This window comes from Brassica rapa, chromosome A09 (genome assembly GCF_000309985.2).
Source record: "Brassica rapa cultivar Chiifu-401-42 chromosome A09, CAAS_Brap_v3.01, whole genome shotgun sequence".
In the NCBI taxonomy this organism is placed as follows: domain Eukaryota; kingdom Viridiplantae; phylum Streptophyta; class Magnoliopsida; order Brassicales; family Brassicaceae; genus Brassica; species Brassica rapa.
In genome coordinates, this window is record NC_024803.2 from 8,993,152 (window position 1) to 9,009,255 (window position 16,104).

Here is a 16,104-nt window from a genome sequence, read left to right on the forward strand (position 1 = left end):
TTTGTATGACATCACGATGACTAAAAAGAATACTACATAAAACAATTTCCATAAAATACAGCAAACTGAAAATGAGAGCTAACGGTGGGAGGTTGTGATAAGAATAATACATTTAATAGAAAAATGAGATTTAAATTAATTTCAAAACAATGAAATTGACATTTTTCGGCTTTAAGAGAATTAACACCTAATTCCTAATATGTAATGTTAGTGCTATTTTTCTCAAAAGCAAAAGTTAATGTCATTTTAATTTTAATTTCGTTTTGTTAGGTAATAACTAAAAAATGTTTTGTTGTAGATTCTACTTCCACAGAGGCATGTGAAAGATAAAGTTATATGATTTATTTACCAAACAAAATTGTAAATATATAGATTAGAAACGATTATAAGAAAAGAAAATCCGATGTTTATATTATAACAAAACGGAAGTCATAAGTATATATACAATTGCGATGTCAAATATTAAATTATCATTCACCGTACATTATTTGACATGAATCAGGCACTGGGAGAAAATTAGACAAATTCAAAGTGATCCTCATTATTATTATTTTTAAAACAGAGATAAAGTAAAAGAAGGCTTACATATTGTATCATATAAATGTATATCATTGAGGTGTATAAGACTTCTTCAACTTCATTTTCAAAATATTAGTTGTTGAAAATACATCGATATATATACAATCTCTCGTCTCTCTTCTTTCTATCCGTCTCTTTCTACCATGGCTAGGGTTTTTCCTCAAGCAGGCGTTTCTTCACCGTACATGAGTACGGAGAGAGAGACTTTCACGGTTTGGATGAAGTCTCTGGTTTATCAAACCAATGGTTTAACGGTTTACAATTCCAACGGAGAGATTACGTACCGGGTCGAAAACTATGACAAATCTAGCAATGAAGTGCACATCATGGATCTCCATGGAAACATTCTTTTCACCATTCGCAAAAAGGTAACTAATTAACTATTTCTGATGAAAATGTTTAAACGAAAATGTTAGTTGAAAGATTCTCTAGTTCAAAATGAAAATAAAATAATCAACCCCGGTTCTCTAGCTCTTCTTCTTCATTTCTCCCTGGTTTATTCCGGTTTGAGTCATGAAACTAATTAACCGGTTCTTATGCAGAAAGTAAACTAGAAACTTAACTGAAGTTAGAGGAAAACTCAAAGCTACTCCTTACACGAATATAAAAAGAGTTAGCTGAAATTTGTAGCTCAAAGTTTAAATTCATTTAGAAACTTTATATCAAACGATTAAATCAACCATAATATAAAAACTCTTAAGTACGATTCAGTTTTCATCCGTGGAAATGGATTTTTTTTATATTAATGATGATCATAAAACATGAATAATTCTATATATCTTTAAATCATTATATTTATTGTTAATTTTTTTTTGCAGAAATTATGGCTCTTTGGGAGTTGGTATGTGTATAGAGAATGTGGGACGCTGTCAAGCACTGAGGAAGTAAAACCTTTTGTCAAGATCAAAAGGTCTTGTATTAGAGATGGAGATTGGGAAGTCCGAGATGAGACCAATGAAGTCTTTTGGATTTTAAGATTTGACCCCAAATTTTCTTTTCAGATAATAGACGTCCATGGAAACATCATTGCAAAGGTAGATTTATATAGAAATATCAACTCATTATTGAATTTGAAAGAGTGCATTGTTAAATAGGTATAACTAATTTTATAGGTAAAGCCAAAACAATCATCAAATGGAGTTATATTGGGGGAAGATGTGTTATCTTTGGAGGTGAAGCCACGTATCGATCATTCACTCGTTGTAACACTTGTCACTGTATATGGATTGATTAAAGGAATAGTTTAAATTTTGTTTGAATTTCATAGAAAATTTTATATACAAGATAGTATTTTTTTTCCAACCATGTTTGTGTTGTGGGAGATGTAAAGTGTCATTTTTGCTAGCCTTGATTTTTTTTTTTTTTTTGCTTGTTTCTATAATTTTGTCTATTTTTTACCATACAAATAAATAATTTATTTGATGTATTTATATATATATATATAATATATATATAATTAAACAAAAGGAAAATAAGAATGCTTTTTATATGCTAGAACATATATTTGTTAATGGTTTTTGTTAAAACAAAATACTAGATGAGTTAGCAAGGACAACAAGTGTTTTAGATCAGTCGATTCTTTAAAAATCGGACATTACAACACGACAAGAAGTTGTCGTTATAATAGGAGCAAAAACGTGGATTTACCTCAGAGTTTTTTTGGAAGATGATGAACCAATTTAACAACATTAGTTAAATAGATTTACCAGTGTTCAAGAAAGCAGTAAGCGCTGCGACTAGTAACCAAAACGATTAAGCGAAGGTTTAGATTATTAGTTAGTCAGTTTACGCGTTTATAAATTATAACAATAAAATAAATATATGTAATTCTATATTAAATATTATTTTCATAAATGATAACATTTATGCTATTTTATTTTCATATGATTATATATTATAATATATTTATTATCATAATTTATGAATAAAAATTATATATTATTTATTATTACAATATTGTAATTATCTACGCAATCTAGAATGTGGTCACCAGGGTTTTATATAGTTTATCGCATAAACGCCATCTAAATGGCCAGACCGCTTTTTAAAACACTAAGATTTACTAATCTCCTTAATATGATTCAGACTAATGGAAATAAAATTATTAGGCGTTGATTTTCTTAAATAAACTAAAATTATAGGTTATAGAGTTAAGGATGTAATAATTCTCATAATTTATAACAAAATAATAAATTAATATTAAATAAAAGAAGTAAAGAAAATGTTATCAATTTCAAACAATAAATTCAAACTCACGGTCTGAAGTAAAAACAACAACAGAAATCTAATCTATTAAAACTGAAGTACAATTATTACTTACTTCTGATTTTTTTTAATGTTTACCATAAAATACCACTGAACTTATATACTGTCCTTTAATAACTTTGCTAACCCTGCCTAAAATATATGTTTACTTAAACATAAATAACAAAACCGAGTGAACCTAAAATCATGTGGTTTGTTAACAATAATGCCTCAGTTTATTTGGTCTACAGAAATCAAAACAAATGTGTTTCGGTACAAAATATTCTTTGGTTAAATGTTGGTCTGCCACTCCTATATTAATTATAAATCATTTTAATTATTTAAAACAGGAATACAGTACATTCGTATTTTTTTCAAATTGATCTATTTTTAGTATTTTTCTTTCTTTTTCATACTCTACATTACATTCATATTATAAGGAGATTTATTAGATATTTATGATTTCATTACGGTTTCTTTAGTCATCAAAAATTAGACTAACTAATGTGGGTCATCTAAAATATTATCTAAATTAGTCCCAACAAAACATTACTGAACGAATTTAAATCCTTTATTCTAGCATATTCGTTTAAAGTATGTCATTAAAATACTGAACAAGAAATTATAAAAATATCTCACGTATAGATTTATGATACTGAAGAGTACTATTATAGATTATGTATTTTATGTATTGAAGAGTATCGGTAATGTTTTGCATTTGACGAAATATCTCAATACATAGTTACATTTATTTTCTTACATATGACTATATTAAAATAACTTTATATACTACTATATTTTAATATATACATTTTGGAAAATTTTCAAAATAGTCAATGCTCCATTATGAACATTATCCTTACTCTATAAATCAATAATATAGTTATTATAGACTGTATACACTATAAATAAATGTATTTTTTTATATATAACCATAAGAATACATAAAATAAACCAAAACTTTATTTACATTTTAAAAACATTTTAAAATTACAAATCTGATATTTTGAAAATAAATGGGAGCAGATCAAGATTGAGATCTTTAATATTAAAGTTTGAATATATTTCAAGAGGGATTATGAAAATTAAAAAATATGTAGAAATTTTAAGAATATCTCTCCAGTCCTTATTATTTACTAAATATTTCAAATACAAGAATATATTTTACATAGTAAGATATTGATTTATATATCATCAAGAATATCTAATGAAAATTCATAGTTATTACCATCGAATTATTCAAAATACTCTATAATTATTAAGTTGTTATTTGCAACAATTTTAATATGATAATAATCCTAATATCGGGAATTTATAAAATATATTCTAAAAATAAATTTAAATCAATTTATCAAATACTAGATATATTGTTCAAATGGATTTTGATAAGTCGAGAACATAAAACCGAATTGAAACACAAAGAAAAAAAACGAATCAATGTTCACAAATATTTGAATGGTTCCTATATCTCTAGAACAATAAAACCAAAACTAAATCAGAACCAAACTGAAAACCAAACTATCCAAATAAAGTTTATATGCTTTAAAATATTATTTATAAACCAAACTATCCAAAAACATTTGATAACCCTATTAATTTTTATCCAAAATAATTACAATTATCTCAATTTTCCGATATAACAAAAGCACCCTGATATTTTTATCCAAAATATTTAACTTATCCAAGTGATCCGATATTTTATTAAAAAAATCCCAAATTTGTTTTACCCAAATTACTCAAAACTATCCAAAAAAACGGAAACCAAACCAGAACCAAATTGATATTTTATCGGGTTGCTTACATTATTATCCGCACCAACAAAAACTAAAATAACAAGGCCGAAACCAAATTCAAGTTCATAAATAACCAAACGGTGTTTAAATCTCTTCAACTGGAAAACTAAAAACCATAACCAAACCAAATACAAAAAAAGCTCGAATGGAAAATGAAATGCCTAAACATATTAGTGGACAAACAAAGAGGTTAATAGTGTGTAAAAAAAACAGACATGCACTAATAAATTGGTCAACAAAATATAGTTACACGATTTCTATGGCTTATTCTTATGTATTAATATAGTATATGGACCCATTTATCAGTTTATATATTCTCTTACTAATATATATAATTAATAGATTAGATGTAGCTTCGTTGCATTACATAAATATATATACCAAAATCGATTTATATTAGGTTAAACTATAAGAAACATAAAATTAGAGTTTCCCCATTTTAACATATAATATTAGATATTTATATATATATATATATATATATATACAAATTTTTACAAAGTACATATACATTCATATAAAAAACAACTAAAAGAATTGAATATTTGAAACAATAAATTACAACATATAAACAATCAAAATGTTATCTTTAGATCTATACTATTAAAACTGAAATACAATTAGTACTTAGCCTTAACCTTTTGATTTGAAATATTATTCATATATATATATATATATATATATCATATACATGATAAAAATCCTATCAATTCTTATCTGCAAACCCAATCGATTCCTAAAACCCAAAAAACCAAAACCGAGCGGGGTACTTCAATATTCAAAATATAATAAAATAGAAATTACCCGAATTCAAGGTTTTTTGATATTCATAAGTAAAAGATATCCGAAAACCCTGAATTGTCTGAGTTTTTTTCCTAGTTTTCTAGGTTTAGTTTAGCTTTTTGGGCATTTTTAGGAATTTTGGTTTTAAACTTAAACCAAATCCAAACTATTTATAATTCGATTCCACTTTGGATTTAAAAAAAAAAACAGAAACCCGATCTAAACCTCGACATTAACCGAACTGATCCAATCCAAATGAAACCATTAAATTGTTGTGTTTGAAATGTCTATGTAATTATCAAAAAATAAACATCCGCATGGGCAGAATCTAGTGTGCACATTAGTTAAGAAAAAGGACAAGAAAAATTATGTTAAGACATCTCCTCAGGTTCTGCAAAACAAAACCGGTTTTAATCACAATGCATCATCTAAGTATTTAAATTATTAAATGCAACATCTTATCATGATGATACTTAACCATTTTTGTCAATCTCCAAAAGTTATTCTTAAACCCACTTGAAAGTCATTCCATTCCAATCCTTTAATTGCAACACAAGGCACTGCTTTTGCTCTCATATTTTATAAATATAGACTTAGAGATGTATATTTGCATTACTTGCATTCCCATCCTTTCTTTTAGTGTTACAAAAATCTGAGATAAATTAAGAATGAAGCTAAGCGAGTCAGAGAAGCATAAGAGACAACAACACTTCGACCACGATCTTAAAAACATGATATCCTCATTAACCCACATGGGAGCAGACAAGGCAGGACCGAGCCAAAATGAAGAACAGGAGAATGGGGAGGAAGATGTCATCAGAGTCATCACGCTTTCTGGAACCAACCTTGGAGCCACCATGAAGACTGAGCTTGACGACAACCATGTAGACAGCTACAAAAACGGCGACCACGAGCTTGATTCTCTGACCACCTTTGTTAACAGCAACTTCCAAGCTGTGAACAACTCGTTAATGATAGGCGCCAAGGACGAGACTCATGATCCAGGCGTTCATCTTGACATCTCAGGAGATGTGGAGAAACCTTCGATGAAGGCACCAGCGAGGGGAACAAGGGGAAAGAAGGACAAAAATCCTGTTAGAAGAGATCGTCGAGAATCTGAACATACAGATTGATTTGGTGATTTCAAGAACAAAGCATTTTGGCTTCTGTTTTAATTCTCTTTTAGTTCTTATCTTCTCTAAATAATCAGAGAAGTGGTGCATGACAAAGCACTTTACTTTCTCTTCAAGCTTGTTGTTTTAACTTACCCTAATTATTAATATACAGTCTATATTCTCAATATAAATAACATGATTTATAATCACGTTAAATCTTGAAACTGTGCATATAAAGCACGGTGACGTGGATCCTCTTACTTGGTTGATGAGGCGAACGGATGTTTCATTATGCTGGAAATGATAAACTAAGTGATTATAAGCTTCCTTGCCACTCATTGACCTGCCTCATACCTGAAATATATAAATATTTTGATAGAATGATCATAGAGATGAACTCCTAAGCTGTAGACAGGTACATACCAGATGAATTCATGGATATTACCAGTTATGAACATAAGAGTTTAACTAAACCAGATATGAATACTTAGTTAAGACACTTCAAGATTACAATGAAGAGTCCCTTTGGAACATCCGATAAAATTAGAACGGTACAAAGAAGATTAGTATGGTCCTGCGCAAGGATGACACACACAAATCGTGAAATGGTTCAAAGTTTTTCTTATTTTCATGTTCAAAAAAAAAAATTACAATGAAGAATATCAGAAAACTGCAAAGTTTCAAGCTAACACAATACCCAATTAGGCTCTCAAGTGAGAGCATAAGAGAAAAACAAACAATAGGATACATAGTTTTAACATAGAGACATGCGTAAAACATACACCTGAGCTTCAGAATTGTCATATTCCAACCAATAGAGAACCGATGCAATGATAAATTCTCTTGCGGATTTTCATTTTCTTAGCTTCTACTACACTTGCACTGCCCATCTTTTTACGTAGATACATATGCTTACACGTAGATGATACAACCGAAGTAAGTAAGTAACATATACAATTTGGGGTGCTTTCTCAAGAAACACATTTATTCAAAGCCTCAGTAATATATAATCACAGATGGGGTCCAGAGTCAATGGTTTCTTAAGCTGGACATAAGCTTCCTTGTCACAATTTGACTCACCTGAAAGTAGAGAAATACATTGCTATAAATGATTTAACATAGCCAAATAAAATACACAACACTAAGGAACAGTTTGTAAATGTGGTTAAAACCTTTGTGGTGTAAATCATGTTCCTCCCAGATTGGTTAATGAAAAGTTGTTGTTGAGTTAAAAAAAAAAAAACACTAAGGAATAAAACCAGTAAAGATCATCAATGATGGATAATTTTCTCAAAGACGCAGGAATGAAGTTTAATTACAAGAGATTAGACACGGAACAGACGATAACTTTCCAACCTTAATCTTATTATTATTGACTTGTGATCCAGTATCAATCTAACAACTAGAATTTGATCAGCGCTTTAAAAACGCGGGTTTATTTTTATTTTTTTTAATTGACAATTATTTAGTAAAATATCATATTTTCATATATTTATGTTTTATTTTATAAAAAATTTAAATTTTTTTTTATCTTTGTTTATCGTATTTCATTTTAAATGACTATTTATGTTTAAAAAATAAACTTTATTTTTTTAATGAATTAAGTTGGTATAACTCTGATAAATTAATTTTATTATGTGGTTAATATTTTAATAAAAAAAGTTATATACTTTTAATAAAGATTTATGCTTTTCAATGAAAAAATTCAATTTTTTTATGAATGCTTAAATTATATTAAGAAAAGAAAAAAATAATAATTAAGAATAGTTGAAAAAAAAATTATTTGAACTTGGACTCAATGACCCAAAGGAAAAAAAAATGTGAGAATCGGATCTGATTTCTTAATCAGCCCAAATGGTCCAAGAGAGATCTGATATGGGCTGGATCTAAAAAATATGACCCAATATAGATGTATTATTGATATTACTTGATTGCCCTTAATGAAACATGCAATATTTATAAAGAAAAGGAGAGACTAAAGTAAAAATGACAATAGGATCCTTCTTTAGTAGTATACTAGATTTTGATCCGCGCTTTCAAAGCGCGGGTTTATTTTTTTTTTCAATTGACAAATATTTAGTAAATGTCATATTTTCATATATTTGTGTTTTATTTTATAAAAGATTTAAATTTTTTATCGTATTTCATTTTAAATGACTATTTATGTTTTAAAAATTAAACTTTATTTTTAATGAATTAAGTTGGTATAACTCTGATAAATTAATTTTATTATGTGGTTAATATTTTAATAAAAAAAATTATATACTTTTAGTAAAGATTTATACATTTTAATGAAAATTTTAATTTTTTTATGAATGCTTAAATTATATTAAGAAAATAAAAAATAATAATTAAGAATAGTTGGAAAAAAATTATTTGAACTTGAATTCAATGGCCCAAAGGAAAAAAAAAAGTGAGAATTGGATCTGATTTCTTAATCGGCCCAAATTGCCCAAGAGAGATCTGATGTGGGCTGGATCCGAAAAAAATGATCCAATATAGATGTGTTATTAATATTACTTGATTGCCCTTAATGAAACATGCAGTGTTAGTAAAGAAAAGGGCAGGTTAAGGTAATTTTTAAAATAGGATCCTGCTTTAATAGTATAGACTAGAGTTTATCCCGCACACTGTGCAGGTATATTTTCATTTTATAAATATTTAATTTTGATATTATTATATAAATTTAAATATACAATTTATATCTTAGTGTTATGTATTTCATAACTCTTTAATTTTATTGTTTAGGTTTCTTATTACTTTATTAATATAGGGATTTGTTTTATACATTTTACCTTTTTTATTACATTTTTGAGTTTTCATAATTTGAAATAATCAAATAAAAAATATTCTTCAACATATGATTTTTGAAAATATATAGCTGTAGAACTAAATTTTTAACATATGTTAATAACTTCATTTGTATAAAAAAAATATGACATGATTAACAAATTTGAACCCGTTTTAGTGGTAGATGATAATTTATTTAAATGAAAGTGTTATATTACTTAATTACGAAATTAATTAATGCAATATTTAATAAAAATTATTTAAAAATTTAGTAAGATTTTGTTAGATTTTTCTAACAGATTTTTTATAACTGAAGATAAAATTCAAATCTATAGTTATAATTAATTTATTATTAATATTCATATAAATTATTATGTCATATTATGTGATTAATGAAATGGTCCTAGTAGACTTCTAAATAGTAGATAAAAATGGTACTTCTGTTTTAATAGAGAAGACTAGGTGTTTTCCTGCACCAAGTGCAGTAAAAAATTTAAAATATTTTTAACAGATAAATATAAATTATATTTTAAAATAAAATTTTATTGATATTATAAATTTTCTTTTTCGTATCAATATTTTAATATAAATTTGATTTAATTAAACATAAAAATTATATTTAAGAATATGCATGTATATATTTAAAATTATAATCTTAGATAAATTTTTCTATCTACTTATTTTAATTAAATATATTACATAAATTTGTAAAAAATGCATAATTACCAAAAATTAAAATTAAACATTATTTATAAAATTTGTAGATATATAAGAAAATAATGATTTTACGATTAAATTTTTATAATTTTCTAAAAAATTGTATACATTTTTTGAAAATTTTAGTAATAAAATCGTATAATTTAAAAATATGTAATTAAATTATATTTCGAAATTTATAATGCCATATTTGAATATATTTATTTTAATAATAATTTAAGAGTTATTCCTATATTTTAAAAAAAATTCCAAAAATATAAATTGACATTAAATGTAATATATGAGTTATTACCATATTTTAAAAAGTTTGCGAAAAATATAAATTAATATTAAATATAATTGTCCATGTTGTATTAAGATATAAGACATGTCATATTTGTTTTGTAAAATTGATTGTATAAATGACATGTGGCACTAAAGGATAGATACCATAAAACTGATTCCGAGAATCTTTGAACTTATGGCTTTCAATAAAAGCCCATAACAAGCCCAATAAGAACACAGCCAACGAAACTCCTTTGTTTGAGAATCCTGTCCTCCTCTCCGCCGCTGAAGCTCCGTTCAACAGTTTGCTTCTTTCACACTCTTCTTGTCCTAAAAATGTCTCCATGGAAGCCTCCGACCCCTCGCCTCCTCCTCAAAAACGTATCCTGCATGAGAAACGCGCAGCAGATCCTCCGCCACGTCAACGTATCCCTCCACGACGGCGGAGCCCTCGTCCTAACCGGAACCAACGGATCCGGCAAATCAACCTTCTTACGAATGCTCGCCGGATTCTCAAAGCCCTCCGCGGGCGAAATCCTCTGGAACGGCCACGACATCACGCAATCAGGAATCTTCCAGCAGTACAAGCTCCAGCTCAACTGGATCTCTCTGAAAGACGCAATCAAGGAGAGGTTCACGGTCCTCGACAACGTCCAGTGGTTCGAGCTCCTGGAGAACAAGATCGGGAAAGCGCAGCCGGCGCTGGAGCTGATGGGGCTAGGGAGGCTGGTGAAGGAGAAGTCGAGGATGCTGTCGATGGGGCAGAGGAAGAGGCTGCAGCTCGCGAGGCTGTTGGCGATTGATAGGCCCATTTGGCTTTTGGATGAGCCCTCCGTTGCGTTGGATGATGAAGGGGTTAGGTTGCTTGAGTTTGTTATCGGGGAGCATAGGAAGAAGGGAGGGATTGTGATTGTGGCGACTCATCTTCCTATTGAGATTGAGGATGCGTTGGTCTTGAGGCTTCCTCCTAGGTTCCCTAGGAAGATGACTTTGATTGATATGCTTGATCGTGCTGACATTTCTTAGTTTGGGATCAAAAGATTGTTTGATTATTTTGTTTGTACTTGTTGTGTAAGGGAATCAAATAATGGATTTGGGACGAGTTAAACGTATACGTTTGGACATTGACCTCCCTGTCTCTCTATCTTAGTTCTCAGAGTTGCATTTGATCTCTTCATTCTTTGAATTTGGTTTGTCTAATTAGTTTCTGGGTTATGGTTCTGTCGAATCTAGTGAATTTCCACTGATCCAGTTGTAATAATGAGTGAAAGTTTCGAGCTTTTTATGTTTGTTTGTTTTGTTTCTGCAACTCTATAGTAATGTCTTGTCTATTACAATTTTTGGGTGAAGCTATATAGGCTGCGGCAGTGACGATGTAAGCAGAAGTTTACACTCCAGAATAATGGTTCTTGTTTATGTCTTTTTTTTCTTTCTTTACTTGTTATTGAAATGTTCCCTTATTCACTCCACAACCATTGTTTTGGAAGATGACTGTCTAGAGAGGCACAAGAACAACTTCTCTTCATGCTTTTTTACTATGTAATCAATGAACTTATAAACAGATGGAACTAACAAATCAAAATTTGATGGAGTTTTTCAAAATTCTAGGTTTTATTCATCAGAGATAATGAAAGTGAGGTTAAAAAAAAAAGGTGAGGTTAAAAAGACTGCTAAAATCTTTGTAAATGAGATTTTGGTTGGCTAATTAATGCCTAAAACATAACCAAACAGTTTAGTTTTTCCCGGTTAAATTAGAGATCTAAGTCTCATGAAACCGGGCTGGAAAGGCTAACCAACTAAGGAATTGACATCAAAATAGGTTCTTTTAAAACCGATCAGCCAAGGGTTCGACACAATAGCATAACTAATTATTTTTCCTACCGGTTCAATTACATACCGATTATCTCATGAAAACTAAACCGGATAACATCACTGAAGCGCTTTACAATTACAACCTTAAACCCTAAAAAGGCTAAAACCTTCCTTCACTCTGTTTCTTTTCTTCTAGCGTCACTCACCGGAAATGTACTCAACGATTCTCCGGGAACGATCCGGATCCATATGGAGCCTAATCCTCTCTCGAAACATGGGCGGCGGTCCCAGAACCTTCCCGGGAGGTCTCAACAAGTGGCAATGGAAACGTATGCACGAGAAGAAAGCCAGAGAGAAAGAGAACAAGCTCTTGGATCAAGAGAAGCAGCTCTACGAAGCTCGGATCCGGTCAGAGATCCGAGCCAAGATGCTGGGAGGAAACCACGATTCCAACGAAACAAAGGCGAAATCGAATCAGAGCCACGGACCGTTGAGTCCCCAAGAACATATCAAATCCTTGGCTGATCGGTTTATGAAAGCCGGAGCTGAGGATCTGTGGAACGAAGACGATGGGCCTGTTAAGAAAACGAATCAAGGGTCGAGGTTGAATCGCGTGGGGAATGGTGGGTCGCGTTCGAATTCGCCGATTGATGTGAGGAGTCTGGTGGGTAGGAGAGGGTTTTCGAGTGTGAGTCATAGAGGTAGGTTTAAGAGAAATGAGAGTTCTTGTGATGAAGGAGAGGATTTTGATTCGAAAAAGTTTGATACTTTGAGTCCTTTTTCTCCTGGTTTTGCTGGTAAGAAGGAGAAAGTGAAGAGTGTGAGTAATGTTATGAGGAACAAAGGTTTGTTTGGGAGGAGGAAGTTTAGGAAGAACGATAGCTCCACTGAAGAAGATTCCGAGGAAGATGAAGGTGATGGGAAGATGAATGGGTGGATGGATGTGAGGAGAACAGGGAGCAGTGCGTCGTTAGGGAACCATGATTTCAAACTTATTAAAAGAGTGCAAAGGAATGTCACTGATGAAGAGCTTTATCCTCCTTTGGATATCAACGACGTTAGAGATGATCTCAGTAAAAGAAAGTCTGTGGAGAATGTAATGGAGGTGGATGGAGAGCCAAGTGACTCAATTTACAGTGGAAGAAGGTATGTTAACACACTGTGTAAGGCTTTTAGTTCGTCATGTTTGGATCTTGATGTGGTTTTTTGTTTTGCAGATTTGATGAGTCTAGTATATCTCCTTTGACTCTGAAGGCTCTTTCTGCTTCTGGCATTGTTAAGATGACTAGAGTACAAGATGCCACCCTCTCTGAGTGCTTCGAGGGTATGTATCCTTCTTGTTCGTATCTTGATTGCTCTTTGTGCTTAATTGACCATTCTTTATGTAAAGCAGGTCAAGATGCATTGGTCAAAGCCAAAACCGGAACAGGGAAAAGCATGGCCTTTTTGGTATTTCACAATCCCTTGTTCCTATATGATGAGCATTAGCTTTTTGTTGTTTCTTTAGATAACGCTGTTAAATTGAGAAAAACAGCTTCCTGCAATTGAAACAGTTCTGAAAGCTATGGAAATCAGCAACGGCGTTCACAGAGTTCCTCCAATACTCGTTCTTATCCTCTGCCCCACAAGAGAACTTGCAAGCCAGATAGCTGCAGAAGGCAAGGCTCTGCTCAAATACCATGAAGGAATCGGTGTTCAGACTCTGATTGGAGGTACCAGGTTCAAACTTGACCAGCAACGCCTACAGTCCGATCCATGCCAGGTTTGACCGCTCATGATTCCTTTGTGTTATACTCGTTGTGGCTAATCTTGTTATCTTTGTTGCAGATACTGATTGCAACTCCGGGAAGGCTTTTGGATCATATAGAGAATAAGTCTAACATAACGTCACGTTTGATGGCGCTTAAGTTGTTTGTAGTCGACGAGGCTGATCTCTTGCTAGACTTAGGATTCAGGAGGGATGTCGAAAAGATCATAGATTGTTTGCCTCGTCAAAGACAATCTCTTCTCTTTTCTGCAACCATTCCTAAAGAGGTCCGTCGAGTATCTCAGCTTGTTTTGAAAAGAGATCACTCATATATCGACACAATTGGTCTCGGTTGTGTAGAGACACATGATAAGGTAACTCATAAACTCTTCTTTTTTTTTTTGTCTTAAAAGCCTGATTCTTGGGTCTGGTTATTGAGTTTCTTGCTCTTTGGTTTCTCAGGTGAAGCAGTCTTGTCTTGTTGCTCCACACGAATCTCATTTCCACTTAGTACCTCATCTTTTGAAAGAGCACATCAACAACACAGTCGATTATAAGGTAAACAACCACTTTCTCATGTCCTAACATTTACAATATTCTCAACTATTCAATTTCATTCTCTCAGATAATAGTGTTCTGTTCAACCGGTATGGTAACATCACTGATGTACACTCTGCTCCGGGAAATGAAGCTAAACGTTAGGGAGATTCACGCTAGAAAACCTCAGCTCCATAGAACACGTGTGTCAGACGAGTTCAAAGAATCCAAAAGACTGATTCTTGTCACGTCTGATGTGTCTGCCCGTGGAATGAACTATCCAGATGTTACTTTGGTTATTCAGGTAAAGCACACAGGCTAAACTTGTTTCATATCAAGAACAATCTCTTATCAAAACTTGGTTATCATGTTGTTGGTATAGGTCGGTATACCGAGTGATAGAGAACAGTATATACACCGGCTTGGTAGAACCGGGAGAGAAGGCAAAGGAGGCAAAGGGTTGCTTTTGATTGCTCCATGGGAGAGATACTTTCTTGATGAGCTTAAAGATTTGCCAATTGAACCAGTTCCAGTTCCTGATCTTGATTCAAGATTTAAACTTGAGGTTTGTTTTGAGTTCTTGTTACTGTGTTGGTACTTCTAACCGGACATTGATAATGAGTATCGTTTTTGTGTGAGCAGGTTGATCAGTCAATGGGTAAGATTGATACAAGTATCAAAGAAGCAGCATACCATGCTTGGCTGGGTTACTACAATTCGGTTCGAGAAACCGGTAGGGATAAAACCACGTTGGCTGAGTTAGCTAATCGGTTTTGTTATTCTATTGGTTTAGAGAAACCTCCTCCTTTGTTCCGTAAAACCGCGGTTAAGATGGGTCTCAAAGGCATTTCCGGTATTCCAATTCGAAAATAAACCGAACCGGGTTTTGATGATTTACATTATCATCTCCTCCAATGTATCAAAATTGACTGTGAAAGATGTGGGTTATGTAAGAGTTGAATACAAAATTTATTAATTTTCATTATTTTATTTGTTAAATGTTAAGTTTTGAATTCGAAAATATAAATGTGATATTGTCATTTTTAATTGTTGAATGTTTTCAACTATTGCTATTATTAGAAAATCACAGAAGAGTTATTCTTGGGTTCACTCCTTACAATGAACTTCTAGGTTCACCAACCAATAGAATTTCATTATTTCAAATTCGATATCTTTTAAAAAAGTAAACAAAATATTCTCAAATTATATTATGTTTTAAAAATAAAAAAGTAAAAAAAAGATAATAGTTACAGAAAAAAAAAATAAAAATAAAATATATTTTTAACGTTGTCAACAAAACACTAAGCCCTAAATCTTAATCCCTAAACCCTAAAAATCTTTGGGTAAACCCTAAACCTTTGGGTAAACCGTAAACCCTTGAATAAATCTTAAACTCTAAATAAAAAACACTAAAACCCTAAACCCTTGGATAAATCCTAAACTCTAAATAAAAAACACTAAAACCCTAAACCCTTGAATGTTTTAGTGTATAGTGATTTTGATTTAGAGGATTTATCCTAGAGTTTAGGGTTTATCCAATAGTTTAGGATTAAGGGTTTAGGGATTATGATTTAGAGTTTAATGTTATGCTGATGACGTAAAATTTTTTTTTGTAATTACTACTATTTTTTTACCTTTTAATTTTAAAAACATAATATAATTTGACAATATTTTGTTTTCTCTTTTAAAAGATATCAAATATAAAATAAAACAATCATATTGG

The 16,104-nt window shown here is 31.1% G+C and overlaps 4 protein-coding genes and 1 non-coding gene across 5 annotated transcripts; all 5 read left to right on the forward strand.

Moving 5' to 3' along the window:
- The first annotated feature begins 665 nt into the window (after positions 1–665).
- Positions 666–5,227, forward strand: LOC103838081 (protein LURP-one-related 4). Its single transcript, XM_009114499.3, has 3 exons — positions 666–947; positions 1,398–1,613; positions 1,692–5,227. Exons 1-3 carry the CDS (start codon positions 723–725, stop codon positions 1,824–1,826), a joined length of 576 nt encoding a protein of 191 aa, XP_009112747.1. The 5' UTR covers positions 666–722; the 3' UTR covers positions 1,827–5,227.
- Positions 5,228–6,010: 783 nt separating this feature from the next.
- Positions 6,011–6,705, forward strand: LOC103838080. The gene has a single exon (XM_009114498.3). It carries the CDS (start codon positions 6,068–6,070, stop codon positions 6,530–6,532), a length of 465 nt encoding a protein of 154 aa, XP_009112746.1. The 5' UTR covers positions 6,011–6,067; the 3' UTR covers positions 6,533–6,705.
- A 328-nt stretch (positions 6,706–7,033) lies between these two features.
- LOC117128810 lies at positions 7,034–7,134 on the forward strand. Its single transcript, XR_004452201.1, has one exon. It is a non-coding gene; the product is annotated as a U6 spliceosomal RNA (small nuclear RNA).
- Positions 7,135–10,385: 3,251 nt separating this feature from the next.
- LOC103838079 (ABC transporter I family member 1) lies at positions 10,386–11,659 on the forward strand. Its single transcript, XM_009114497.3, has one exon. It carries the CDS (start codon positions 10,622–10,624, stop codon positions 11,309–11,311), a length of 690 nt encoding a protein of 229 aa, XP_009112745.1. The 5' UTR covers positions 10,386–10,621; the 3' UTR covers positions 11,312–11,659.
- Positions 11,660–12,308: 649 nt separating this feature from the next.
- On the forward strand, positions 12,309–15,428 carry LOC103838078 (probable DEAD-box ATP-dependent RNA helicase 48). The gene is made up of 9 exons (XM_009114495.3): positions 12,309–13,243; positions 13,315–13,421; positions 13,491–13,546; positions 13,632–13,859; positions 13,925–14,218; positions 14,307–14,402; positions 14,470–14,685; positions 14,764–14,946; positions 15,024–15,428. Exons 1-9 carry the CDS (start codon positions 12,309–12,311, stop codon positions 15,252–15,254), a joined length of 2,346 nt encoding a protein of 781 aa, XP_009112743.1. The 3' UTR covers positions 15,255–15,428.
- Positions 15,429–16,104: the final 676 nt, after the last annotated feature.

Excerpts from the sequence above, each read along its gene's own strand:
- LOC103838081 (XM_009114499.3), top strand. The coding sequence starts at position 723 with ATGGCTAGGGTTTTTCCTCAAGCAGGCGTTTCTTCACCGTACATGAGT. Across the intron at positions 948-1,397 it reads TTTTCACCATTCGCAAAAAG|AAATTATGGCTCTTTGGGAG; the intron begins GTAACTAATTAA and ends TTTTTTTTGCAG. Across the intron at positions 1,614-1,691 it reads ATGGAAACATCATTGCAAAG|GTAAAGCCAAAACAATCATC; the intron begins GTAGATTTATAT and ends CTAATTTTATAG.
- LOC103838080 (XM_009114498.3), top strand. The coding sequence starts at position 6,068 with ATGAAGCTAAGCGAGTCAGAGAAGCATAAGAGACAACAACACTTCGAC.
- LOC103838079 (XM_009114497.3), top strand. The coding sequence starts at position 10,622 with ATGTCTCCATGGAAGCCTCCGACCCCTCGCCTCCTCCTCAAAAACGTA.
- LOC103838078 (XM_009114495.3), top strand. The coding sequence starts at position 12,309 with ATGTACTCAACGATTCTCCGGGAACGATCCGGATCCATATGGAGCCTA. Across the intron at positions 13,422-13,490 it reads CCTCTCTGAGTGCTTCGAGG|GTCAAGATGCATTGGTCAAA; the intron begins GTATGTATCCTT and ends TATGTAAAGCAG. Across the intron at positions 14,686-14,763 it reads ATGTTACTTTGGTTATTCAG|GTCGGTATACCGAGTGATAG; the intron begins GTAAAGCACACA and ends TTGTTGGTATAG.